A 27,066-nucleotide genomic window follows, 5' to 3' on the forward strand; every position below is an offset into this window, starting at 1 on the left:
GGTTTGACTTCACTATTTGGTATAATATAGTGGTGTAACAGACACCATTTGCAGCTTGACAATCAGAACAGTAGGCCCGTGATTACTCAGTTATCCCTGTGATGTTTTTTCTTAACAATGCTGCACCTGGGTTTGAAGCTTCTCAAACCCAGTTGCCCATACAGATTATCCATTATAGATTTCCACAGAGCTTCAAGTGTCATTCATCTGTGTAGTCCTGGAATAATTTTTGGGAAAAAAAAATTTATACATACGATTTCATTTAATGGACTTATGGTACAGAGTCTGTCAAATAGAGAGAGCAGGAGAGACCAGAGCAAGTTGGCATCTTGAGGACTCTGTGTTTGAAGATTTATATGAGCGATTTGAGACAATCTTCTGCTATGGTTAAGAGTAGAAACTAGGCACTGATTTAGCTGTATGAGCTTGTGTAAACTAATCTCTGGACCTCAGGCTACTTATGTATAAAAAGAAAGTAATAATGGTATCTAATCCATGTGGGGGTGTTGTGGAGATTAAGTGTACTAAGATGTAACATGTATACAGTCTTTAGCCTAGCACCTAGTGCATAGAGTAAAATCAATATTGGAAATTATTTTATTATTGATATTATTATTGACTGTTAGAACAGATGATTATTAATCAACAAATCTCTTATTACAAGAGTTAGAAGAAAAAAAAATTTTTTAAATCCCTACAATATATACCTGTGGTGTGACATTAATTATTAAATACCTACTTTGGAAAATGTAGAACTAAAAGAGTTTTTAAAGCTTTGTGTTTAAGTAATTTTCTATTCCAATCTAAACTTTCATGCTTCAATTTCACACAGTCTCTTCTAGTAATAATCTTAATAAATTAAGTAATCTATTATTTGCATAAGTTATGTATGATTTTTGCAAGTAAATAGTTTTGGAGTAGTGTTTTCGATGTGAAAGGAAATCTTCTAAACTAACTTATTTCTTCCATTATAGAAATTGGTCAATGTTTCACCAGATCTTCCAAAACTCATCAGCTCCATGAATGTCCAACAGCCAAAAGAAAATGAAATCGTCCTTCTAAGTGGGTTAACATCTGGAAATCTCCAGGCAGATTTTGAAGTTTCACAGGTAAGGGATGTAAACTCTTAATAAAATATTCACTAGTAATAAATTATCTATGGTCAGCTCTTGACACAAGTCAGTATGAACTTCATACTGCTACACATAAGCTCCCATAGCATAGGACTCCAAAATCTCTTTGTAATCAAGAACAGTCTTCATATGTGTTTCTTCTAAATATGTACTCAGAGTTTTACAGACACAAGAATGAATGTCTTCCCTTACCTCAACTACTAACATTTATTATCTTATCAAGTTCATGATGCTAACTTGTACTTAAACTAGAACCGACAAACGGCATTGACTGGTTAGCTTGGTTTTCTTCAAATCTATTAGAGAATCCAAAACAGACTCATCTTCTGTTTCAGAAACAATATCAAAATTCTAATTCATGCTATATGTTCCCAGAATCCTAGCATTTTTTCATTCTTCTTATATTTATTTCTTAGGATACACCAAATGAGCCAGGCAAAGAAATACAGGATAGCAACCTTATGGCTGTTAAGTGAGTTTCCTAGAAAGAGGAAGGTGATTGAGTGAGTCCTTAAAGAGTTAGTTTTCCTTAAAAAGCAAAACTCTTAGAAGAAATGAACATTACTAAAAATAGAGCAGGAAATCAGATGCTGTTATTCTCATTCAGTGCACCGATGTTCATTGTTATTAGATATATCATTATAGCATTCTTTATTTGAAGACAACTATGAATTGTTTAGTCAACTTACAGAAACAAATATGATTTCTAAAGCCACACTGTATTGAAGATCGTGGATATCCCCAAATAAGACATGCTGACAGGGACACATAACATAGCTACAGATTAAAATGATGAACATTTGTTTCCCTTCAGTTGTTCTTTCTTGGGTTTTAGTTTTGCTGTAAAATTTTAAAACATTCTCTTAGTCTTTAGTCCTTCAAAATTTCAAAAAACTCAGAAATCCACCCACAATTTCTTGCATCCTGATGCTTTGTAAAAATCTGCACACAACTTATTACAATAGAAAAGGGGAACCTGGGTGGTGCAGTCAGTTAAGCTTCCAACTCTTGGTTTTAGCTCAGGCCGTGATCTCTGTGTGGTGATCTTGGTGTCATGAGATCAAGTCCAGTGTCTGTCCATACTCAGTGAAGAGTCTGCTTAGGATTTTCTCTCCCTTTCCCTCTGCCCATCCTGTCCTGCTCATGCTATCTTTCTCTCTCTAAAATAAATAAATAAATCTTTAAAAAAAAAAAAAAAAAAGACCAGAACAAAATTTCTCCGGGTCAATCTAATAACACATTTTCTTAGTGAGAAAATTAGTCACCTGAAAAGAGAAAACAGAAATGGTTCTAAGTCCCCTCTCTTTATATTGGACAAAACTGTGATGACCAAAAGTAATTTTTGAATCTGAATTTTAACGGTATTTTTGTACCAGGCCTATTAGGATTTGTAATTAAACATGACAGAAACTGGATTATGTATAAAAGGATTGTACCATCTCATGTAACTAAAAAGTATAGTGGGTAGATTACTGGGACTTGAACAGTGTATTCAGGACATGGAATTCTCCTTGCCACCTCTTCCAGCTTTCTCTCTCTTTATCCAGTATCAGACAGTCTCTTTCCAGGAGGTGGCACTGTGCCTTTGGGTTCAAGTTGAGCAAGAATGAATGGCCCCTTCCGGGTGGCTCACAGCAAAAGTCTAACTGTGTTTTACTGACTCTCATGTGTCATGTGTCCATTTCTGAACCAATCACTATGGCCTAAGGATTGCAGTGTTCCAATTGGCCAGGCTGGATCACATGATCACCTCAGAGTTTGAGGTCAATTAACTCCGTGTAAACCACTGGGGCTGTGAGTAAACCAGAAAATGGTGTCACACAGAGTATGTAAATCGGAAGAATATTGAATGATGTTGTGTCACAAAAGCAACACAGATGTTAATTGGGGTCAGGGAAAGTCAAAATTCCCAAGACTCATTAAATATCATCCATTAAAAACATACTTAATTCTGCATAATTTTCCTAAGAGCTGTCCAGAATTGCCTGTGAGCTGTAGCACTCTCTCTCCTCTCCCCGCCTTTTTTTTTTAACATATAATGTATTATTTGCTTCAGGGGTACTGGTCTGTGATTCATCAGTCTTACACAGTTCACAGCACTCACCATAACACATATCCTCCCCAGTGTCCATCACCCAGCCACCACATCCCTCCCACCCCCTCCAGCAACCTTCAGTTTGTTTCCTGAGATTAAGAGTCTCTTATGGTTTGTCTTCCTCCTGATCCCATCTTGTTTTATTTTTTCCCTCCCTATCCCCCATGACCCCCTGCCTTGCCTCTCAAATTCCTCATATCATAGAGATCATATGATAATTGTCTTTCTCTGATTGACTTATTTCATTTAGCATAATACCCTCTAGTTCGCATCCACATTATTGCAAATGGCAAGATTTCTTTTTTTTTTTTTCTTCTTGATGGGTGCATTTTATTCTTCTCTATCTGGAGTCCCCCTCGCTTCCTGCACACCATTTCACTCTTCCTCAGTCTTCCAAAGGCCTACCTCATTTTCTAGATACCACAGTCCATGCATTTTAATAGATCAGCAATGTTGAGCAGCATATCAATATGGAATCCCATGTTAGCCAACCACAGCCAGCACCTAATTGTTTAGGGATAGTCTCAGTTTGGCTATCCTGCCAGGAGAATTAGTTACCTATTAATCCACAAGTAGTCATGGAGGTATTGGCACAGGCAACTTGAGCTGGGTTAAGTGGGGGGAGTCTAAATCAGTCCCCAGGGCATAACTATTGTTCCCAGTGACCCTGTGAAGAAGGGAATCAACAAGTCACTTGGCACCTTTGAGGCAGAAAATTGCAATCCCAAAGATTTTCGGTAGTCCAGATAGCAAGTTACCTTGCTTCTCTCAACTATAATTTCCTATTCTATAAAATGGAGATTAAAAAAAATACCTTTTCTCCATTCTCAGAGACTAAACATAGTGATTTAATAAAATAATAAGGCGGCACCTCAAGGACTATTCAAATGCAGTGTTTTCTTTTCATGTCCAAAAAATTGAAGAAAGGCGAAGTAGAAAGAAAACGTTATTTAAAGCAAAATAAGGGGTACCTGTGTGGCTCAGTCTGTTAAGCAACCGACTCTTGATTTCAGCTCAGGTCATGATCTCACGGTCGTGAGATTGAGTGTCACATGGGGCTCTGTGCTGGGCATGGAGCCAGCTTAAGATTCTTTATCTCCCTCTCCCTCTGCTCTTCCCCCCTTCTATCCCAAATCAATCAGTCAATCAGTCAGTCAATCAAAATAAGATACCAGGGTGGACTACTATGCACAGTAAGAGTAATCATCCATTTACAATCTGACCAGGCTCCTTTGGGGAAGAGAAATAGAATACTGTCACAAGGATAATGTGACTCCAGAGGAGTTTCTTTATTTATGAACAGTTTTCTCTTTATTTGTTCATGCCTTCATCTTTCCAGTTCACAAATGACCCTATTGCTTTTTTATATTCCCACATTACTTGACAATTAAATTGTACAACTGAAAAAAATATAAGAAAATATTTATAATATACCTTATTAATTCATATGTAAATATTATAAACACAGTAAATATTGGTTGAATGAATGAATATATTGTATATTATAAGTGTTCAGCACTTTTCCAGGTGTTGAGGATACAGTGGTAAATAAGCTGGACATCTTGCTTTTAGGGAGCAGCTTACATAGTTTGACATTCTCTTTGACCTTATTTATTATGGATATTATTACATTTATATAAACTCATGCACAACTATCCATACTTACGTGTTGCAAAAGACTAATGAATGGAGGGGTGCCTGGGTGACTCAGTTGGTTAAGGGTCCCCTGATTGATTTCAGCTCGGTCATGATGTCTCAGGATTGTGAGATCAAGCCCTGCGTCCAGCTCTGTGCTGAGTATGGAGCCTGCTTAGGATTCTCTCTCTCTCTCTCCCTCTGTTCATCTCCTGCCATGCTCACTCTCTCTTTCTCTCTCTCTCTCGACTAATGAATATATACCAGTGAGCATTAAATGAGAATTTGGCATGACAGTTACATTTTCCTTCCTCCAGCCATCCTTTATAGAGCCTTAGGATAAGTCTCTAAAATATCTTAAGAAAAATCATCATGACAACAGCCAATAGTCAAGTAAAATATTAAATGGAAAATGCAAATAAGATCAATTACTTTTCTACAGAGGAAAATTTTTTCTGAGATGCCTATTATGTATAATAATAAGATCTACTCCCGGGCATGCATGAGTTCAAGGAGGTCCAGGTGCAAACCACCCTCCTTTCCAAATTGCACATTGATTAGATCAGGAAGCCATAGGGTGAATTGGAAGGGACACAGGAATTGGAGTCCAACAGGCCTGGATTGCAATGCTGGCTCCTCCACTTTATATTTGTGTAATCTTGAAAGAATCAGTTAGCCTTTTTGTGCCTGATGTCTCCTCTGTAAAAGAGTAATGGCACCACTAACCTCACAGAAATAATGTTTATATTAAAGGTAATAGGATAGTCAAAGCACCTAATAGATGACAATAAACATTATATAATTATACCTGCCATTATTTTACAGGATGCATATCGTTTGGCCCTCATTTACCTAAGACTCCTAGGATGTTTATTTACTTCCAAGAAGAGAGTTAAGAAAAATATTTTCTATGAATGCAATAGCCATGGAACATTGCACATGTACTACAATCCTTTCTCTAAGTTTATTTTGATGTATTAACATCATGTTGATGTATTAATACCTCTTTTGATTCCTGCCACAATATATAAAACCTTATGTTATATATATTTAATCTAAATGGTATGAAATGGCCAATACAGAACCATTTTTACCTATAAATATGGTAACTTCATTCGGTTCAACTTTATAATTATTTTTATTCATGCTTGTCCACTGACAGTATTTTGTGTCCCACCTCCCGGTCCCCATCCCCCATCAATTTATGTTTGTATCTCCCAGCATACCTTGCATATAATAGACACCCAAAGAGTATCTTGTAAATTTCAGGTTAGTTTAGTATGTCTGAATTTGGTAGAAATAAGATCAATCAAGTCAGCTACTGTTACTCTACAGCAGTAGTTCTTCATCATTATGGGGGATCTCAGACCCTTTGTGAATTTCATAAAAGCTACAGACCAGTGGTTCTCAAATATTAATACATGTAGGAATCACCAAAAGATTTTTCTTGAAAATGCAAATTCTGATTTACTGGATCTGAGGTGGCTCCCGAGATTATAGATTTCCAACCAGCTGCCAAGTGATGCCAAGGCTGCTAGTCTACAACCTATACTTTGAAAAGTAAGGTTATGAACCCCTTCTTTGAGAAATAGACCTAATTATATAAGCACATAGGTCAATTCTATTTCTGAGCCCCCTGGACCCCTTAGAGAATGACTGGATTTTACATTTTATAATTACTCTAATTGTAATATTCAACCAAAAAGATTATAAATGATATTTATATAAGAAAGAGGTATACTACTTTCAGAAATACAATATGGATGTCTATGTGTCTGTATTTCTCTGAATGTACACATACTTACCCCTTACACACACACGTATTCAGACTCAAGGATTCCAAAATGGCAAGTTAACTAGAATTAGACCCAGTGAACTCTAACTGCAGATGAGCATATGATTTAAATAATCCTTTTTATAAGACACACATTTATACATAAACTACTTCCTCCAAATATTTTAAATTCCACCTTGATATAAATTTATTTAGGTTTCTCCTCACCACTAACTCCCATTTCCATTCAAAGAATTTTCTGTTAAAAATTACTGTGAAATCAGCATATTGTTGTTCCCTTCATAAAAATAAAAATCCCAATGCACAGATATGTTTGTAATTTACTAGTCATCTGTGCAGGAGCAATTGAAATTTTTTGCTATTCTAATGAACAACAATATAGATAGCAAAAAGTGTGTAGTGGAGAATAAGGATATGGTCTGTCGGAGTGCCTGGGTGGCTCAGTGGGTTAAAGCCTCTGCCTTCGGCTCAGGTCATGATCCCAGGGTCCTGGGATCGAGCTCCATGTCGGGCTATCTGCTCAGCAGGGAACCTGTTATATAATATAATATAGTCTGTTGCCCTAGAACAGAAGAAAATTAATAGGTCTCACAGGGACACCATCCAATGATTTGGGCCTCCTGATCCCTGCTTTCTTCATATCTGGCCTTTTCAAGATAATCAGTGCTCTTCCAGTGCTTTATGCCTCATTGTGTCTGCTTCTTCAGATGAGCAACACACATGATAAATTCTAACTGTAGTTAATAGAAACACTGAAATACTGACACAGGCTTTACTGAACATCACCAAGGCAGAAAAGGATCTTGGTGACCAAGACAGCCTTAACATTCCCCTCAGCTTGACTAGACTTCCGGCTGTCTTCTCCCAGACTGGAAGCACTGACGCCCTTTTCTCAGAACATTTACTCTAGAAAACATGGTTGGGAATCTCTGCCCCTTTGAGATGTAAATCATTTGAAAAGCCTCATCCCAGATTTATAGGCCAGAAGTGTCTTTTTCTTTTTTCTTTTTTTTTTTTAAGTGTTGATTCTTGGTTTTTTTCTTTTTTTTTTTTTTTTAAGATTTTATTTATTTATTTGACAGACAGAGATCACAAGTAGACTGAGAGGCAGGCAGAGAGAGAGGGGGAAGCTTGCTCCCTGCTGAGCAGAGACACCCCTGATGGGGGGCTCAATCCCAGGACCCTGGGATCATGACCTGAGCCCAAAGCAGAGGCTCAACCCACTGAGCCACCCAGGAGCCCTAGGAGTGTCTTTTTTAAAGACCTGAGAACCATCTCTGAAGTAAGATCATCAAAGAAGATAGTGTCCCTTTCTCTGTGGAAGAATGGGGGCTTAAGGTCAGCAGGAGCCTGACTCCAAGTCCCAAAGCCACTTCCTCCCATGCAGATAAGCCAATCAGCAAGTCCAGATGGCCTGGAGCTGTCTGACACCAGCTCTTTTTTTTTTTTTTTTGGACAGGCTAACTTTTATTGTGTAGTTGAGGAAACAAAGACATTAAAAAAAATCTAATATACAGAATGAAAGTCACAGAATAGGTCAGGGCAAAAACAAACACTTGTGCTTTTTAAGGTTTCCAATGTAGTGGTAGAGAGAGACCACAAAACCATTTTACAAATATACGGACTTTACTATGTTGGGATTTGATAACTTTTTGAGGTTTTTGTTCCAACATTCTGACATAAAGAAGGATTTGTATTAACTAAGTCAACTAGAAAAATTTTTATGTCATTTCTAAGAAATTCTGTTTTTTTGAAGTTCTGTAACACCAACATCTTGTATCCATTATTTTTTTTTTATTTCTTTTCAGTGTAACAGAATTCATTGTTTATGCACCACACCCAGTGCTCCATGCAATAGTGCCCTCCATAATACCCACCACCTTGCTCCCCCAACCTCCCACTCCCTGCCCCTTCAAAACCCTCAGGTTGTTTTTCAGAGTCCATAGTCTCTTATGGTTCATCTCCCCTTCCAATTTCCCTCAACTCCCTTCTCCTCTCCATCTCCCCATACATGACACCAGCTCTTAAAAAGCCTATGGGCCTTTTGTTTCAGTGGAGTTGTGATCCAGCTCAGCTCTGGTCCTTTTTCCTAATTTAAGAGTTTTGAAGAAAATCTTCCTTAACCTCTTTAACTTTGCCCAGTGCCACTTTTGCTTTGGCAGGAGACAACAAAAATATGTGATGCAACTGGTCTAGTTTCCCCGGAGTCAGACTTTCTCCTGGGTACCTTGTGTGCTTTATTTTCCTATTTATTTATGCTATTTATTTTTGAATAGCACTTGAATTTTTTTCAAGCAATGCATCCATCGAAGCCCAGAAGATATTCCAAGTATTTTAAATGTCCTCCATTCCTTGTAACAAGAAAGACTGGTGGAAGAAGAAAGGTCAGAAGTGATGGTTTTTAATTCTCTCTTTCAATAAATACGTTTTTTCCTCTCTACTTTCAGTGCCCTTGGCTGCCAGATATCTGCTTGGTCCAGTGTGCAAGAGGGAACAGAGCAAACAGTACCAACTGCATTATCTTTGAAATCAACAAATTTTTGATCGGTCTCGAACTGGTACAGGAGCGGCAGCTCCATCTGGAAACAAATATCTTAAAAGTGGAGGATGACACCAACTGCTCCCTGTCTTCAATCGAGGAGGACTTTCTCACTGCCTCTGAGCACTTGGAGGAGGAAAACGAGGTGGAAGACTATAGGAGCGGTGAGAACTGCCCCATGAAACAAATGCGCATTAGTCACCATCTAAAAATGACTGGGATTTCAGGAAAGTTTCAGGCCATGTCGGTTTGGCTGACACACCATAATCTTCACTTACAGAGTTTAGGGAGGACAGGAGGATAACAGACCATGAGTGAGGCTGCCAACTCAAGCACTTCAACACAATGGTTGGATGGCCCCATTTCCCTAAAGATGCCTTGGGGATGCTGAAGGACATCCTCCTGCCTGCCAAGAGACTAAGACTATCATAGGGAGGAAAGTTATCTTCCCTGAGACTTCCATAAAGCCACCATTAGCTGATGCCAACTTAAACTGGCCTAATTCTTGCACTGCTTCTTAGAGGCTGGGAAGCCTGGTTTGGTTACCTAGTCCTTCTGAGCCCCAGTTTCTTTATCCAGTATTTGGGAGTATAATAGTGCCTCTTAGCACTGCTTAACACTTACTATATTCAGTTGTATGTATTTATAATATTTACCTGTTATTTATGGTAAGGACAGAAGGAAATAAGGCAGGAGAGTACTTAGCCCTTAGCCTTTGTTCAGTTTTGAATGACAGATTCAAAGAGCCCAGTGAACGATGTGTTCCTCTTCCCCACTCTTAACCACAGAGGAAGGGATCCTGCCGATGCTGTTGTCAGTCCCTGGGACAAGTCCCACCCAAACTTCAGAGCAAATTTTTGCAGCAAGGCTTACTATGGAGGTTGCTGCAAACATTTCTTCCTCCTCCTTCCGTGTGCACTGGGAAGCTCTGAGATGCAACTATCTGGGTTACTTTTCCTGTGGAGCCATGGAGAAAGATAATTAAGGGCGTCCGGGTGGCTCAGTCAGTTAAGGGTCTGCCTCCAGCTCAGGTCATGATCTCAGGGTTCTGGAATCAAGCCCCCAAATCAGTCGGCTTGTCCCTTTCCCTCTGCCCCTCCTTCACCTCCCTCGTGCTCTTTCTCCCTCTGTTCTCTCTCTCTTTCAAATAAGTAAATAAAAACCTTTAAAGAAAGAAAGAAAGGATCTGCACTCAGCTCCCACTGCCATCTTCTCCCACTCTAGTGCAGACATTTATATCCCACATCGAAAGACATTTTGTTGAGTGTGGTTCTATAATGAAACTCAAAAACATTTTCGGATTCATTTGTCTTTCTAAATGCTGTTTATTTGGGGGGTGGGGGGAACCACCCCTGGTGCTATAAGGCATTTTAAAAAAGTAACTGTTACTTTTTTTTTTTTTAAATAAGGCATTTTTAAAAAGTAATCTCATGAGATCCTGCTATCCAGAAAGTAATGGTGGGCCCTCATTTTGTCTTCAATAGGTTATGAGAATATAAATGTCTCAGCTAATGTTTTGGAAAGTAAAAGACCAAACGAAGCCACTCAGGAGGAATGGAATAACAACAAGGAAACGTTGCTTTATGCTCTGGAAGACAAATATATTGGCAAATACCATCCAATGACAAAGGCAGAAGGATCAGTGGAAAAAGTAGAAGACACCCCTTTGCAGAGCCTTGGTGCATCAGCCGAGCCATCAGAATGGAAAGGTAAAACTGTGCAGAATAAGAGGCCAGCCACAAATTATTATTATTTAGAAAATGTTAAAGGTCACGTGGAAAAATCACAGGCACCATATATTCCTGGGGATGCTTACTTCTCCAGGATAGTTAAGAACGGTGGGCCTCCCATATATAGTGCCCTCGCTAAGCATGACAACAGCTTGGATCCAGGGGACCATGAAGATGGCACAAACTCCTTTCCTCCCAAACAGGATGGAGAAGCCACTACTGGCGAGTATGCTACAAATTTAGCAGAATCCGTACTGCAAGATGCATTTATTCGGTTGTCCCAGTCTCAGCCTACACTGCCCCAAGATTCTGCAGTCAGTGCTTCCATTGGAAATGCTCTGCTACCCAGTGGCTGTTCCACAAAAGGTATGGTGGTCCCTCAGTCATGGAACAAGCTCCCCAAAATTGTCATTGTACAGAGTCCAGATGGCAGTGATGTTGCCCCTGAGGCGGGCATCCCTTCATGGTCTGAGGTGGAGGTCTCTGTCGAAACCTCAGGAGTCCTCTCTGGAGAGAACTCCAGCAGACACCCTCAGAGTGCTCTAGAAGTTGCCCTGGCTTGCGCGGCCACTGTGATTGGAACCATTTCCAGTCCTCAGGCCACAGAAAGGCTCAAAATGGAGCAAGAATCTTTGGTTTCAACCCCTCCCGTGGGAGGCCATGAACCACTGCAAACTCAAATATCCCAAGTACTCAAGGAGCCTTCTATCAGTGAATACTCCTTTCCATCTGCTCTGTGTGGCATGACTCAGGTGGCGAGTGCCGTTGCTGTGTGTGGCCTGGGTGAAACAGGAGAGGCGAAGGCTCCGAGTGGCCTCTCGTGTGCCGCTGAGGCCTGTGCGGCCGTCCCCCCACTCTGCAGTCTGGCGACAGCGGGGAGCCTGGAGCTGGGAAATGAGGCCATTGCTTGGGCATTGCTCAAGGAGGCTGCTCTGGTTTTAACAAGGCCTGGTCCCTGCAGCAGCGTTGGAGACCTCATGGAATCCATGAGCAAGAGAATCATAGACACTGCTTCAAAGCCTCAGGTCTTTGAAAATGTCAGCTCAGAAAATGTCCTCAGGAATGATCTGGCACAGACCCTGTCCAATGTTATCCTGAAGCATTCCATTGATGAAGCTCACCAGAAAAACAAAGTACTTGATCGCAATGACAGCAGGCATTCACCTGAAAGCCTCGACACCTTGATGGAAAGTGCCAGTCAGCTGCTCTTCCGTGTGATATGCTTTACATTCAAGAAGATGAGTCATTTTGTACAGCTTGGGGAATGCCCCGCTATCCTTGCTAATGAGACCCTCAGCTGGACGGAAACGGAATTAGGCTACCAGCCACCTGACCAGGCTGGCAGTCTAGCCTGGACCAAAGCCATTGAGTATTCTAGCAGCTATCCACTTAGCAATCCACGCAGCGCTAGTCTTGTGATCAATGATCTTGTAGATGATGTTTGTCCGAAGCAAGATAGCAAGGGCCCAGCGAAGCCAGGCCTCTTCCAGAACCCCATGCTGCAATCTCAGTGGCCCTGTAGACCCAGAGAACCTCATTCTTCAACTGCTAAAACACCCCCCAGAGAAATATATCAAAAAGCAATGGCAGGAGAAGATCCAAACGACCCTTATCAGATGCGCAGGCGCAGTGAGAATGAGTACGGAGCCGCTTCGGAGAGAGAATGGACACTGGCAGTGGGCAAGGGCAGCAGAGGTTCCCAGGACGCAGAGGACGGCGCCAGTGCAAACGCCCAGGAGAAGTATAATCGTGCCTCCCCTCTAAACAATGAAGTTCAAGTGAACCTGTCATTGTTAGGGAATGATTTGCCGCTTCCTGCTCAACCTGTGCTACAGGCAAAACATGCAGATATATACTGCATTACAGACTTCGCGGAAGAATTAGCAGAGATGATTGTCTCCATGGCAACTGAAATCGCAGCAATTTGCCTTGACAACTCAAATGGAAAACAACCCTGGTTCTGTGCGTGGAAGAGAGGGAATGAGTTTCCGGTTTCCCCGAACGTATCCTGCCGGTCCTTGAAGAGGAGGAAGGAAAGCCAGACCAGTGGGGCCGCAGTGAGGAAGCACAAGCCACCAAGGCTCAGCGAGATCAAGAGGAAAACCGATGAGCACCCGGAGCTTAAGGAGAAGCTGATGAACAGGGTCATGGATGAGTCGATGAACCTTGAGGACGTCCCGGATTCTGTCAGTATTTTTGCAAACGAAGTGGCAGCCAAGATCATGAACCTAACAGAATTCTCCATGGTGGACGGCGTCTGGCAAGCCCAGAGCCATCCCCGGAACCGGTTACTCAGTGGAGACAGGTGGAACCGGCCGAAGGCCTCCAGCTGTGAAAGCATCCCAGAGGAGGACTCAAACGCCCAGGCTTATGTAAACAGCCTGGGTTTAATGAGTACCCTAAGTCAGCCAGTTAGCAGGGCCAGCTCTGTCTCCAAGCAGTCCAGCTGTGAGAGCATCACTGAGGAGTTTTCCAGGTTCATGGTGAACCAGATGGAAAATGAAGGAAGAGGGTTTGAGTTACTGCTGGATTACTATGCGGGCAAGAACGCCAGCAGCATCCTGAACTCGGCCATGCAACAGGCATGCCGTAAAAATGACCATCTCAGCGTGAGGCCAAGCTGTCCCTCTAAGCAGTCCAGCACTGAGAGCATAACTGAGGAGTTTTATAGGTACATGCTGAGGGACATTGAAAGAGAAAGCAGGGACAGTACCTCCTCCAGACGAAGCAGCCAGGATTGGACGGTTGGCTTACTGTCACCTTCTCTTCGATCCCCATTGTGTTACAGACAGTCGTCCATGCCAGATAGCAGATCCCTGGGGGCCAGGCTGACAGTGAATGCACCCATCAAAGCCAACTCTTTAGATGGCTTCGCTCAAAACAGCCAGCAAGATTTCCTAAGTATACATCCAGTCAGTAGTGCTTCCTCCTCGGGTCTCTGCAAATCTGACTCTTGCTTGTATTGGAGAGGTGGAACTGACCAGATCACCAACATGTTAATTCACGAGACATGGGCAAACTCAATCAAAGCCCTCATGCAGAAGAACAAAATTATAGTGGATGATGCCGAGGAAGCTGAGGCTGATCCTGCCTCTGGTGGCTCTCCCATGCAAGTGGAGAAATGTGCAAAGAGACCAGCTTCAAGCAGAGTGCAAAGTGGGCCAGCTCTCCTTGTTCAGGAGTCCGTTGATAACCCAAGGAAAGGTTCGGTTACTGAAAGCAAACAGCCCTCAGTGTCGTCTCAGAGCAAAGCTGCTCCTCTTACAAACCACAACAGTTTGGATTCTTTCAAAAAGGAAACTTCTTCATGCCATGGGACTATGCCTATAAACCGCACCAGGAGGTCACTTTGCTCAAGAGAAGTGCCTTTAATTCACATTGAAACGGATCAGAGAGAAGAGTGTGTTGCAGAACCTGAACATTGCCCCTCTGAAACCAGGCCTCTACAAGAAGCAGAGGAGCATTTGAAAGATGAAAATGTCCCAGATGTGATGAAGGGTGGAGACACTGCCGGGAGTGCCTGCCAAAACCCTAGGTGAGTGAGTGACACCTTAAACTAGATAGGGTGTTTGGGACTGGAGTTTGCCTCTTAATTAGTATTTATTCTAAATCCTAGGGCCTTCACTGATGCAAGAACTGAAATCCTGAGAAAATAAATGACCTTCGTGGGTTAATATACATTTACAATAGAAAGTTCAAGTGATTTTTTTTAATTTCTTAAACAAATAATGTTCATCTATATAATGGAAGAAATAGACTTTTATTTTCCCCATGAAAATTAATATCCAATATTATGTTATCTCTTAAAATTAAGTCACGAAAATTTTCAAGCAAAAAGGAAAATTACATCAACTTATTTGAAAAAACCCTAAATTTAAATTTTAATATTGGAGTGTGACATTAAATACTTTGGTATCATTTTTCTCTATCATCTGTTAAGTTTTTCTCTTTTGTTTTGTTCTAAAAATCTTTGCAAGGACACCATGCCCCACAAATGCTGGACCTTTAGACGCTTGGTCTAATCATGGCAGTGTTACGAAGTCAAATTAGAATTTTGCTATTTCACTAGTTCCTTTCCAGAAAATTGTAGTGTAGGTGACAATGCATTCTGAATCTGAGAGAAAGGAAATATTTCTTTCCAGGTGCTTAAGGAAGAGTCCATCCTTTTACATCTCCCCTTTTCTGTAGAAATTCATAATATTCTTGAATATGAGACCATGGTACCATTTAAAAATTTATTATTGAAGTTTAGTTGACATACTATATTTGTTTCAAGTGTACGGTACATTGATTAAACAGTTCTACTATATGTTACTCAGTGCTCACTAATGTAGTCACCATCGGTCACCATACTTTATTATAGTACTACTGACTATAACCCCTATGCTGTACGTTTCATCTCCATGCTAATTTGTTTTATACTTTTTTTTGTCTCTAGCTACATAAGACAGAAAAAAAAAAAACAGAAATTAAGCTACTACCATTGGAAAACATAAGTTGGAGAAATAGCCCATGTAGTCTTTTCAGGGACATATGTCTATTGTACAAAGAACCCGTTATTTAGGTGCAATAAACAAGTTGAACACAGTCTCTATCAAATTTCAGCTGTTCTAGAAAATGCTTAATACTTCCCCACCCTACCAGGGAAGCAGAAGGGTTCTCCCTATCACTATAGGGCATCATTACAAGGTATGGGTGGTGGTGGTAGTCCAGGTGCACGTGAGTATTTCTTTCTTAGCCACTTAGTACTGAGAACTTTCCAATTGAATTAAATGTTGGAAGAATTTGGTGGGGGTGGGGGGACTAGAAAACTTACAAGCAAAGGATCATAAAGTTTAAAAAAATGAAATATAGGCCAAGCTGACCAAAACAATTTCAGTAATTCTCCAGCTCTAGACAATATTTATCAAAGTCTTACAGAAGTACCATACCTCACTTTAGTACTCACCACCTCCAGGAAGTAGAGAAACTCCAGAAACAAGTTTTTAAAGTGATCAGAGTTGAAGAAACAAAATAACCAAATGTGAGATATAAGAAAATGGAAAAGTTTTATTTTAGATTAGACATAGCATCTTCTTCAATGTCATCATAAAACAGCCAAAATATTTAGCCAAAGAAAGTTACCTTGTTAGGGAGCATTTTGAACAAGTAGTTCAACAAGATTCATGGCTACAGGCTCAAATCAAATACTGACTGCCTCTGAAGTGAAATAATATTCATTATACAATTTTGAGTGGAATGTCACTAATATTATGCTTAAAATATATACAACCTAGAGACTTCCAAAAAATTGAGGAAATGTGCATAAATAAAGCTTCCCACTGATTTAGATTCATATTCCATATAAGGACCCAAGCACATATTCTCTCTACTCATAGTATAGACTTCTGATTCGGTTTTCCAACAACCAAAGAAAAAAGAATATAGAATCATCAGTCTTAGAACTTCAAGAGCTGACTCTATTTCCAAAGCATAACATTGAATATATTTTTCTTTGTGAAGAAGTATAAGGAATTATTGAATGCCACTAACTAATCTTGAGCATGTTCCCTAATCTCTCTATGTCAGTTTACTCACCAATGGGGATAAAGCTCTTAACTCAGAGCCTCGCCCATTAGAAGTATTCAATAAATGTTTACTTTATGGTTGTTGTTGTTGTTGTTCAGAGTTAGGGTATATGATTGCCTTTGCTTTAAGAGATTTTTTTTCCCAAGAGAAACCTGTTATGAACAGTGTGAAAATTTTATTAAAACAGAAGTACTAAGATTTACAAGGAGGGAATTAGTTATATTTAGATCACATTTTCTAAGCTCAAGATTGTTATTAGGGGATTTGATATGTCAAAATACAGAACTCAGTACTCTGTGAAATAGTTCCTGACTACTTACACATGGAAGGAAGTTAAACAGACACTCTTGATTCTGTTTGGCCATAAAGAGATGTCATGTCCTGAAGATATTTCTAGGCTACTCTTTGAAGGACATTTTCACAATTCTGCCAAAAACTTCATAAAAACCCAACATACCGAAATAAAATCACTTTCTTAATTTTCTTTTATTTGAAAAAAGAATAACAATTTCAGAACTCATTATCGAAGCCATGTTCAAATGGAAATAGCTATTGTATTTGAAGCTGCCACATTTGTCCAGATACCTGAATAACCCCTCAATTATAAAGAAGGTAAATGATTTAGGATAGCCCAATTCTTGATTTCTGGAAAAAAGAGTATCCTATTGGTAGGCAATAATATGTTCTTAACTCAGCTGCCCTCTCTGAGATTATTGAAGAGCAATTATATAACTTTTTGACAATTTGATATCACAAGTTATAAACACCAAGTTGAGAATTCTGAGCATTCATATGTTGTCCTCATTGGCATAATCTGGTTTTTTAAAGTGTATTTTATGTTGTGTTTTGATTTCTATTTGCTTCAAGAAAACAATTATTCATCCAACAAATATTTGCACGTCCATCCTGTGATACACACTGTCCTTGGGGCTAAATAAACAGTAGAGAATAGGGATTTAGTACCTGCTGTCATAGCTCCTTCACACCCAGTGGGAGACAAGACAATAAGCATGGGAAGACCCTTTGGGAAAAGATTATTACAGTGTGCTAGGAGAGGAAAATAAAAGGAATAATGTGATGGAGAACAACTGGTTGGGGAATGCGGTTACTTAAGATAGAATGGGGGCATTTGGATGAGACCTAGGGCAAGAGAGTGTGCCAACCGTGTAAAGAATTGAAGTGGAAGATGTACATTTGTGTTTCAAACAGTACTGGTGTTCTATCTAGCCTAAAAAAAATCCTCCCACCACAGATCACCTAGAAATCCCACATTAAATATCGTACATATCCCTTTTGAATACAGAGCTGCCTTTAACAGTATTAAGTAAATAGTGATAATGAAAATCTTGGAAGCAGAAAATGAAGGATATAGAAATGAAAGTAGTAAACAAACGTAGTAATTCTGTGCTTGCTCTTGAGGACTTTACACTCTCCCTAACCCACAAGTTCACTTTCTAAAAGCTAGTGAAAAGTGGGAAATAAGACTGTGGGTCCATGAATGGTGAAGACTTAGAAATGACACCAACCTCTGTATCCTGAAGTGTTATGCCCTCAGAAAAAGTACAAACAGTAGAAAGGTTCACTCACCAGAAAAGGAGTTTATAAGAACAGTTATCTTTTGGGGTTAGGGCTCTAGATAGAAGGGGAAAAGTCCTCCAAGAATGTATACCACGGCTTCCCTAATGTATATGTGAGGTTTTAATTTACACTATCTGTGTGGTCCAGAAAACCCCAAGTTGGTAAATTAATAAAGCAATTTCAGGTTAACAACACTGTGAGATCTTGGCAGAGACAACAATAAATCTCTGGGTATTTAAGCCCAAGTCTCAAAAGCTTTCAATAGATAAAGCCCCATCAAATAAGGGGTCAGAACCTCAAATCACAAGATACACAAGGAATCAAAGCACTGTGAGCAAGACTCAGTACAAAACCAAATAGTAGGATTAGCCCCAGTAAGGATTTTAGATATAGAAATTATTAGCTACAGAATATAAAATAAATATTTTTAAAATTTTTTTTAAAAATAAGGTATATAAACTAAGAACAAAGAATAAACTACAATTAAAATAGAATGAGGCAGGCTTAAAAATTAGTTAAATACTGCAAGAGATGACAAATATAATCACTGAAGTTAAAATGTCTATTATAAAAAATAATTACTAAGAAATAAAACCATTGAAATAAGGCTTTAATGGCATATTTGCAGAGAGAACTATAGAAGAAGATAAATGTGTAAGGAACTTTGTTTCCATTCATGATGGAATAACTAAAGCTAAGTTTACTCTGCTTCTGTAAACAACCAGAAAAATGGGCAATATATATGAAACAATTGTTGTCAGACATTGTACAACAAGAAGCCCTTTGAAAGAGGGAAACAAATATGGTGACCCTGATAATTGTCCAAAATCTCTGCCTAAATTCTTTTCAGGCAACAGTGCAAAGTGAACAAACCTAAGCAGAGCTCAGCAGGCACTTTCAGTTAAGAAGTCAGAGATTAGGGGGTGCTACACGGAGAAAGAACTCCAGGAGCCTACAGAGGGATCCCCCTGAGCCTGTTGCTGAATGTTAAACCTGGCATATATAGGTGAAACCCCATGAAGCCAAAGAGCTGTAAGCTGAAGAATTCCACAGGTTCACAGGGGACCTGGAGAAGTTTATTTCCAACCAGAGCAGAGAATCCATGTGAACACATGTAACATTTGTCAGAGACCCTAAAAGCATCACATTATAGATTTAAGGCTAAATTACCCTTAAAAAATAAAAGCTAATCTAAACTTGCTCTAAAAAAACTTGAAAATAAACATTGAAAAGATCAAACTGAACTGAAACTAATTTAACTTAGAGTGAGTCTAACACACTTTAAAGAAATACAGCAAAATCCAGCATAAATTTACAACATAAGATCCAATTAAAAAATGTTTCACATATACCATAAAAGATCCTGAACTCTAGGAAACAAACTGAGGGTTGCTAAAAGGGAGGTAAGTGAGGGGAAGAGATAATTAGGTGATGGGCATTAAGGAGGGCATCTGATGAAACGCTAAATTCTACTTCTGAAACTAATAAAGAAAAAAGTGTTAAAAAATTAAAGTAAAAAAAAAACAAAATAGAAAAATATCACTCATAACCAATAGGATAATCAGTCAATATAAATATATTCAGGAAATAGATGATGAAATTAGCAAAGACTTTAAATAGTTATTACAGGGCGCCTGGGTGGCTCAGTGGGTTAAAGCCTCTGCCTTCGGCTCAGGTCATGATCTCAGGGTCCTGGGATCAAGCCCCGCATCGGGCTCTCTGCTCAGCAGGGAGCCCGCTTCCCTTCCTCTCTCTCTGCCTGCCTCTCTGCCTACTTGTGATCTCTGTCTGTCAAATAAATAAATAAAATCTTTAAAAAAAATAGTTATTACAAATGTGCTCCGATATTTGAAGGTACGCATGAATATATAATATATAATATTATATAATATATATAATACATAATTATATTATAATTAAATTATAATTATATATTATATATTATTATATATAATATATAATATTATAAACTCACAAATCATGAAGTACAGTTAATCCTAAGCAAGATAAACAAAAAGAAAACCACATCAAGGCACATCATAATCAAATTATTATAAACCAAAGACAAAGAAATAGTCCTAAAAGCAGCTCAGAGGAAAAAACGGCTTAGACACTGAGGAACATAATGAAGATTTCAGGTTTCTCATCAGAAAAAAATGAAAGCTAAAGGATGAAGAATGACATCTTTCCTGTGCAGAAGGAAAAGAACTGCCAACTCAGTAGTCTTCACTTACCAAAAAAAAAAAAAAAAAAAAGCTATCAAATGATAAGAAGACTCAATATTGTCAGTTTTTCCTAACTTTATTTATAAATTTAGTGCAATCCCATTCAAAACCCCAGCTTGTGGGTTTTGTGGATATGAACAAAATGATCCCAAAGTTTATGCAAGACTGTATTAAAGGAGAATAGCCAGGACAATATTAAAGAAGAACAAAGTCAGACTGCCACTACCTGTCCTCAAGACTTACTATAAAGCTACAGTAATCAAGACAGTGTGACATTGGCAAAAGAATGACGAATGGATCAATGGAACAGAATAGAAATCCCAGAACTAGATCCACACAAATATAGTCAATTCATTTTTGGTAAAGAACCAAAGGCAATACAATGGGAAAAGGATAGTCTTTTCAAGAAATACTGATGGAACAGCTTGATATTCACAAGCCAAAAAATAAGTCTAGAAACAAAACTTAACACTCTTCTAAAAATTAACTCAAAATGGATTCTATATCTAAATGTAAAATTTGATAAAACTATAAAACCCTAGGAAATGACATATGAGAACATTCAGGTGACCTTGGGTTTGGCAATGACCTTTTAGATAAAATATCAAAGACATGATTCATGAGAAACATAATTGATAAACTGGACTTTATTAAAATTAAAAACTATTGCTCCCTGAGAGACACTTGTCAACCAGACCAGAAGGCAAGCTGAGGACTGGGATAAAATACTCCCCAAAACATATCTGATATAGGACTGTTTTCCAAAATATATAAAGAACTCTAAAAAAAACTCCATAATAAGAAAACAAACAACCTGACTTTAAAAGTGGGCAAAAGGCTTCAACAGACACCTCATCAAAGAAGATATACAGAAGACAAATAAGCATATGAAAAGATGCTCAACATCATATGTTTTTAGGCAATTTCAAATTGAAACAACCAAGAGATGTCACTACACACCTACTGGAATGGCCAAAATAATTAAAAAATATATATATCGGCAACACAAAATGCTGAGAAAAATGTGGAAAAATAGGAATTCATATTTATTGCTGGTAGGAATGCAGGGATGGCACAACCACTTTGAAAGAAAGTTTGGCAGCTTCTTATAAAAATAAGCATACACTTATCATATGATCCAAAAGTCATCCCCCTAGGTATTTATCAAAATGAGTGGAAAATCGGTGTCGACATGAAACACCAGCCCACAGGATTTTACAGAAGCTTTACTCATAATTGACGTAACTTGGAAACAACCAAGATTTCCTCTAGTAGGTTAATGGAGAAATACACAGTGCTACATCTAGGCAACAGAAAGTTCTTCAGCACTAAAAATAAATGAGCTATTAAGCCATGAAAAAAACATGGAGGAAACTCAAATGCATATTATTAAGGGAAAAAAAGCCAATCCAAAATGTTACATATTGTATGATTCCAAGTGTATGATCTTCGGGGGAAAGGCAGCAAAAAGATCAGTGGTTGCCAGAGGTTAGGAGGGAAGGAAGGATGACCAGATGGAACCCAGAAGGTTTTTAGAACAATAAAACCATTCTGTGTGATACTAAAATGGTGAATACATGTCATTATAAATTTGTCCAAATCCATAAAATGCACAGCACCAAAGTGAACCCTAATGTTAGCTATGGATTTGGGGTGTTACATTGATTGTAACAAATACATCACTCTAGTGCAAGATGTTGATCGTGGAGGCTGTGCATGTGTGGGGCCAGCGGCACATAGGAACTCTCTGTTCTCTCCACTCAGTTTTAGAACCTAAAACACCTCTAAAAAGTAAATAAACAAATAAATAAAGCCTATTGAATTTTTTTAAAATAAGAGCAACATAGTAACTTTGTAAACAAACAAAATCTCTGAGAGAACATGCCACTAGGAGATCTGCACAAAAGGAAGTGCTAATGGAGTCATCAGGCTGAAGGAAAACAATACTGGTGGGATCTTGGGCTACCTAAAGAAACCAAGAATTCCACAAATACTAAGTATGTGAATAAATACAAAACACTTTTTCTATGTTTAAATTTTCTTTAAAATACAATTATTTAAAAGAAAAAAAATGTTTTATGATATATGTAGAAATAAAATATATGTTGGTTATGATGCAAAGGATGGGAAGGAGAAATGGAAGTTACTGTTGTAAAAATCTTTCATTCTATGTAACTTGATTATGTAATCTAAGGTGGCCTAAGAAATTGGATGCGTACTGTAAACCCTGGAATGACTACTAAAAATATAAGACAGAGACCTATGCTAATAAACTAATAGTGGAGATAAAGTCGAATGCTAAAAATATTTCAGTTAATCTGGAGAAATGCAGGAAAAGAGGAGAATAGAAGCAAAGGACAGATGAGACTAATGGTAAATAATTATCAAGGTAATATTTAAACACAATCCTATTGATAACTGCACTAACTCTTAATGGTCTAAACACTTCAGTTAGAAAAAAAAATAAAAACTAAAAAAAAATAAACACTTCAGTTAAAAGGCAGAGATTGTCAGACTGAGTATAAAAGCAAACCCCTACTATAACACTCTATAAGAGATGTGCTTCAAATATAAAGACATATATAGGTAAAAAATAAAAGAATAGAAAAAGAAATATCATATGTGAAATAAGATAGGATAAAAAGAAATATGGAGTAGCTATATTAATATCAGACTGAGTAGACTTTAAGACATGGAATTTTATCAGGGATAAAAAGGGATATTTTATAATGATAGAGGGCCTGGTTCAGTAAGAAAACAGTAATTGTAAATATGTAATCACCTAAATAACAAAAATTCAAACTACATGAAATGAAATCTGATAGAGCCAGAGCTGGAAGACTGGAAGGCAAAATAGACAAATCCACAATCAGAGTCAGAAATTTTTGCACCCTTCTATCAGAAACTAGCAGAATAGTAGAGAGAAACTGGATAAGGATATTTAAGATTTGAACATTTTCAGTCAAGTTGATCTAATTAACATTTATTAAACCCTCCACCAACAGTAGCAGTGAATATATTTTTTTTCAAGTGTACTTAAAACATTAACCAGGGTAGGCCATGAGACCATAAAATAAGTCTTAATACATTGAAAAAAATAACCTAGAATATTATGGAGCATTTTCTCTGATCACAGTGAAATTAAACACAATCAAAACATCTAGGAAATCTTCCCAAATATTTGGAAATTAGCAACACACTTCCAAAGTACTCATTGGTCAAATAACAAATCACAAGGGAAATTAAGATAAACTTTAAAGTTAATGAAAATGGGGATGCCTGGGTAGCTCAGTCAGTTAAGCATCTGCCTCTTGCATAGGTCATGATCCCAGGGTCCTGGGATGGAGCCCCACATTGGACTCCCTGTTCAGTGGGGAGCCTGTTTCTCCCTCTCTCTCTCCTCCTGCTCATGCTTTTTCTCTGGCTCACTCTTTCTCTCAAATAAATAAATAAATAAAATATTTTTCTAAAAAAGTGAATGAAAACAAAAACACAATATATCAAAATTTGCAGGGATTGCTTTTTTTAAAAGAATTGTCTAACATCACCAATCTGAACTTCCACCTTAAGAAACTAAGAAAAGATGGTCAGAATAAATCCAAGGCAATATAAGGAAAGAAATAATAAAAATAAGAGCAAAGATCAACAATTAACAGAAATAGAAAAGAATAGGGAAAAATCAATGAAACTTAAAGGTTTTTTTGTTGAAATATTAGTGAATGAAGACATGTGTATACATTTAAAGTTAAAATAAAATATTTAAAATGCGTATGTTTAACAAAAACAAGTTAAAATGGATGAAAGACCTAAATGTGAGACAGAAACCATCAAAATCCTAGAGAACACAGGCAGAAATCTCTTGGACCTCAGCAGTAATAACCTCCTAATAAATATGTCTCCAGAGGCAAGGGAAACAAAAGCAAAAATGAACTATTGGGACTTCATCAAAGAGCTTCTGCACAGTGAAGGAAACAATCGACAAAGCTAAAAAGCAGCCTATGAAATAGGAGAAGATATTTGCAAACAACATACCTGATAAAGGGTTAGTATCCAGAAATCTATAAAGAACTTAACAAACCCAACACCCAAGAAACAAATAATTCAGCTAAGAAATGAGCAGAAGACAGACACTTTTCCAAAGAAGATACCCAGATGACTAACACACATGAAAAGATACTCAACATCACTCATCATCATGGAAATACAAATCCAAACCCTGATGAGATACCATCTCACACCTGTCAGAATGGCTAAAATGAGCAAAACAAGAAACAACAGTTTTCTTTGGAATGCAGAGAAAGGGGAACCCTCTTTCACTGTTGGTGGGAATGCAAGCTGGCACAGCCACTCTAAAGAATGTATGGAGGTTCTTCGAAAAGTTAAAAATAGAACTAGTCTACAATCCAGCAACTGAACCACTAGGTATTTACCCAAAGGATATAAAAATACAGATTCCAAGGGTACATGCACCTTGATGTTTATAATAGCATTATCAACAATAGCCAAACTATGGAGAGAGTTCAAATATCCATCAACTGATGAATGGATAAAGAAGATGTGGCATATAATACAGACAATGGAATATTGCTCAGCCATCAGAAAGAATGAAATCTTGCCATTTGCACCGACATGGATGGAATGAGGTGGTATTATGCTACACGAAATAAGTCAGAGAAAGAAAAATACCATATGATTTTGCTCATATGTGGAATTTAAGAAACAAGACAGGTGAATATATGGGAAGGAGGGGGAAAGGAAAAAAAAGGAAAAAACTATGAGAGACTTTTAAAGACAGAGAACAAAGTGAGGGTTGATTGAGGGAGGTGGGCAGGGATGGGTTAGATAGGTGATGGGTATGAAAAAGGGCACTTGTTGTGATGAGCACTGGGTGTTGTATGTAAATGATGAATCACTGAATTCTACTCCAGACACCAATATTGCCCTGTAAGTTAACTAACTAAAATTTAAATTTAAAAAAAAGTGTATGTGTATGTTTGTTATGATTTCCCTCTTCAATGAATTTTTATAACTGAAAAACTGGATGACCCATTGGAAAGAAGGTTTTTACTGTAGTTCTATATTTTTTTTATCATTACCTCCTACCTATGGAAAGAGATTTCTATTTTCCATTTACAGTGATGATTCAAAATTTCTTTATTAAAATAAACATTTAGGTTACCTAAACCAGTTTTTACAATATTTACAAAATACAGGGGGAATTCAGGTATGTCAAAAATCATGACAGTGGTTTGCTAGTAAATTAAGTTGGGGGAACATTAGGCTAGATCATTTCTGAGGTCCTGGCTAACTCAGAAATTCTACAACTGAATTTGATATCATATGAGAAAACGGTCCTCTGAAGCTCTGTATGTGAACTATGAAATCAGAAGTGGAAAAAGGCAAAAAAAAAAAAAAAAAAAAAAAAAAAGAAGTGGAAAAAGGCCATCTACATATATCTGCATAACACATCTGTGCATTTTTCATAAATAAATGAGCAAAGCTATCCATTTATCTCAAAAGAAAATGAAAACCAGTGTTTTAGATCATCATTATTCATTTTGAATTCCCAGTTATGTGACACAGAATATGAGATTTACTGTAAATAGAGCATGAAATTAGATAAAATAAAATATGCTGACAGACTCATTTTTAACCTGAATATCCAATGTCAATCACTGAGATTTAACTTCTGCTTTAGTGAGAAATGCCTGGAATGAGTTTTTCTCATAATGTAAGGTTCTAGTTTAGTAAAGAATTAGTCTAGGAAATTTCTTTTTACCTAAGCAAACAGATGGTTGTAGAAGCCTCTCCTTTGTGCTCAGTACTTGGATTATTTACCTCTTCAGGGGGATTACTTGTGTTTTCAATAAACTTTTCTTTCATTTGAATTTAACTAAATTCACCCAATGTCTTTTTGGTTGAAGCCGTTCTCTCACTTTCTCCCTGCTCAATTTGGAAATATCTCAACATTTTAGAAAGGAAAATCAAGCTTATTAAGGACTTTTTTTTTTTCATCAAGTGTTAGTCGCACAGAATGCTAGAAACAGCCACACCTTAATACTATATCTATCCAGAATGCTGTGGGAAGGATTCTTAGAAGCCAGGCTCCAAAGCTTTTGTGAAATTTTCTAGGTAACCAGTTCACATATCAAAAAGGAAAATTTTCATCAAACCCCAAAATTTATACATTTGAAACTCTACTCTCTATATTAGAATTCATTTTAAAAATTTTCAAGTATAATCATTTTTGGAAAAAAGGTAATGGTACTAATCCTAAGACTGAAGAGAATTACATAGAATTTTCTGAAGCCAATATATTATTTTCAATGAAGGAGACTGAGTGTCTTGGATTGCGTCCCCTGGGAACAGACCTTAAGAGGGAGAGTTTCAGGTTGATAATCTGGTAGGAAGTGCTCTCCAGAGATATGTGTGCATGCATCTGTAAGTAGGTAGGAAAGGCAGGATTATATGGAGAGAAGGTTCTCCTACATATCTTTGCAACTGAGGCTTCAGCACATCCTACAGGAACCCCTGAAGAGGAAATGGTCTGTCAGGTTTAGTGCCAAGTGAGACAAGAACTGGCCTTTTGTGACTTTGTATCACCTGGTTGTTGGGATGTTCACTGAGAGAGGGTATGAACTTGGCCAGACAATTCTCTGCCTGCTGGTTATTCCCAGTGTGCACTGTCAACAGCCAATATTCTCTGCAGTCAGTGTGCAATGGCCCATAAAAACATTCTAGTGTCCACTACAGCAGGTTGTCGCATTT

At 38.1% G+C, this 27,066-nt stretch overlaps 1 protein-coding gene across 3 annotated transcripts in view; it reads left to right on the forward strand.

Moving 5' to 3' along the window:
• SPHKAP (SPHK1 interactor, AKAP domain containing) overlaps window positions 1-27,066 on the forward strand; it is a gene marked incomplete at both ends in the record, with an annotated part of 168,237 nt that overhangs the window by 126,773 nt on the left and 14,398 nt on the right. For all 3 annotated transcript variants that reach the window (XM_080799204.1, XM_080799205.1, XM_080799203.1), the window contains 3 exons: window positions 975-1,109; window positions 9,106-9,361; window positions 10,682-14,462. In XM_080799204.1, coding sequence (XP_080655330.1) covers window positions 975-1,109; window positions 9,106-9,361; window positions 10,682-14,462 — 4,172 coding nt within the window. The remainder of the gene's footprint in view (window positions 1-974; window positions 1,110-9,105; window positions 9,362-10,681; window positions 14,463-27,066) is intronic.

Source organism: Martes martes (assembly GCF_963455335.1).
Source record: "Martes martes genome assembly, chromosome: 3".
NCBI lineage: Eukaryota > Metazoa > Chordata > Mammalia > Carnivora > Mustelidae > Martes > Martes martes.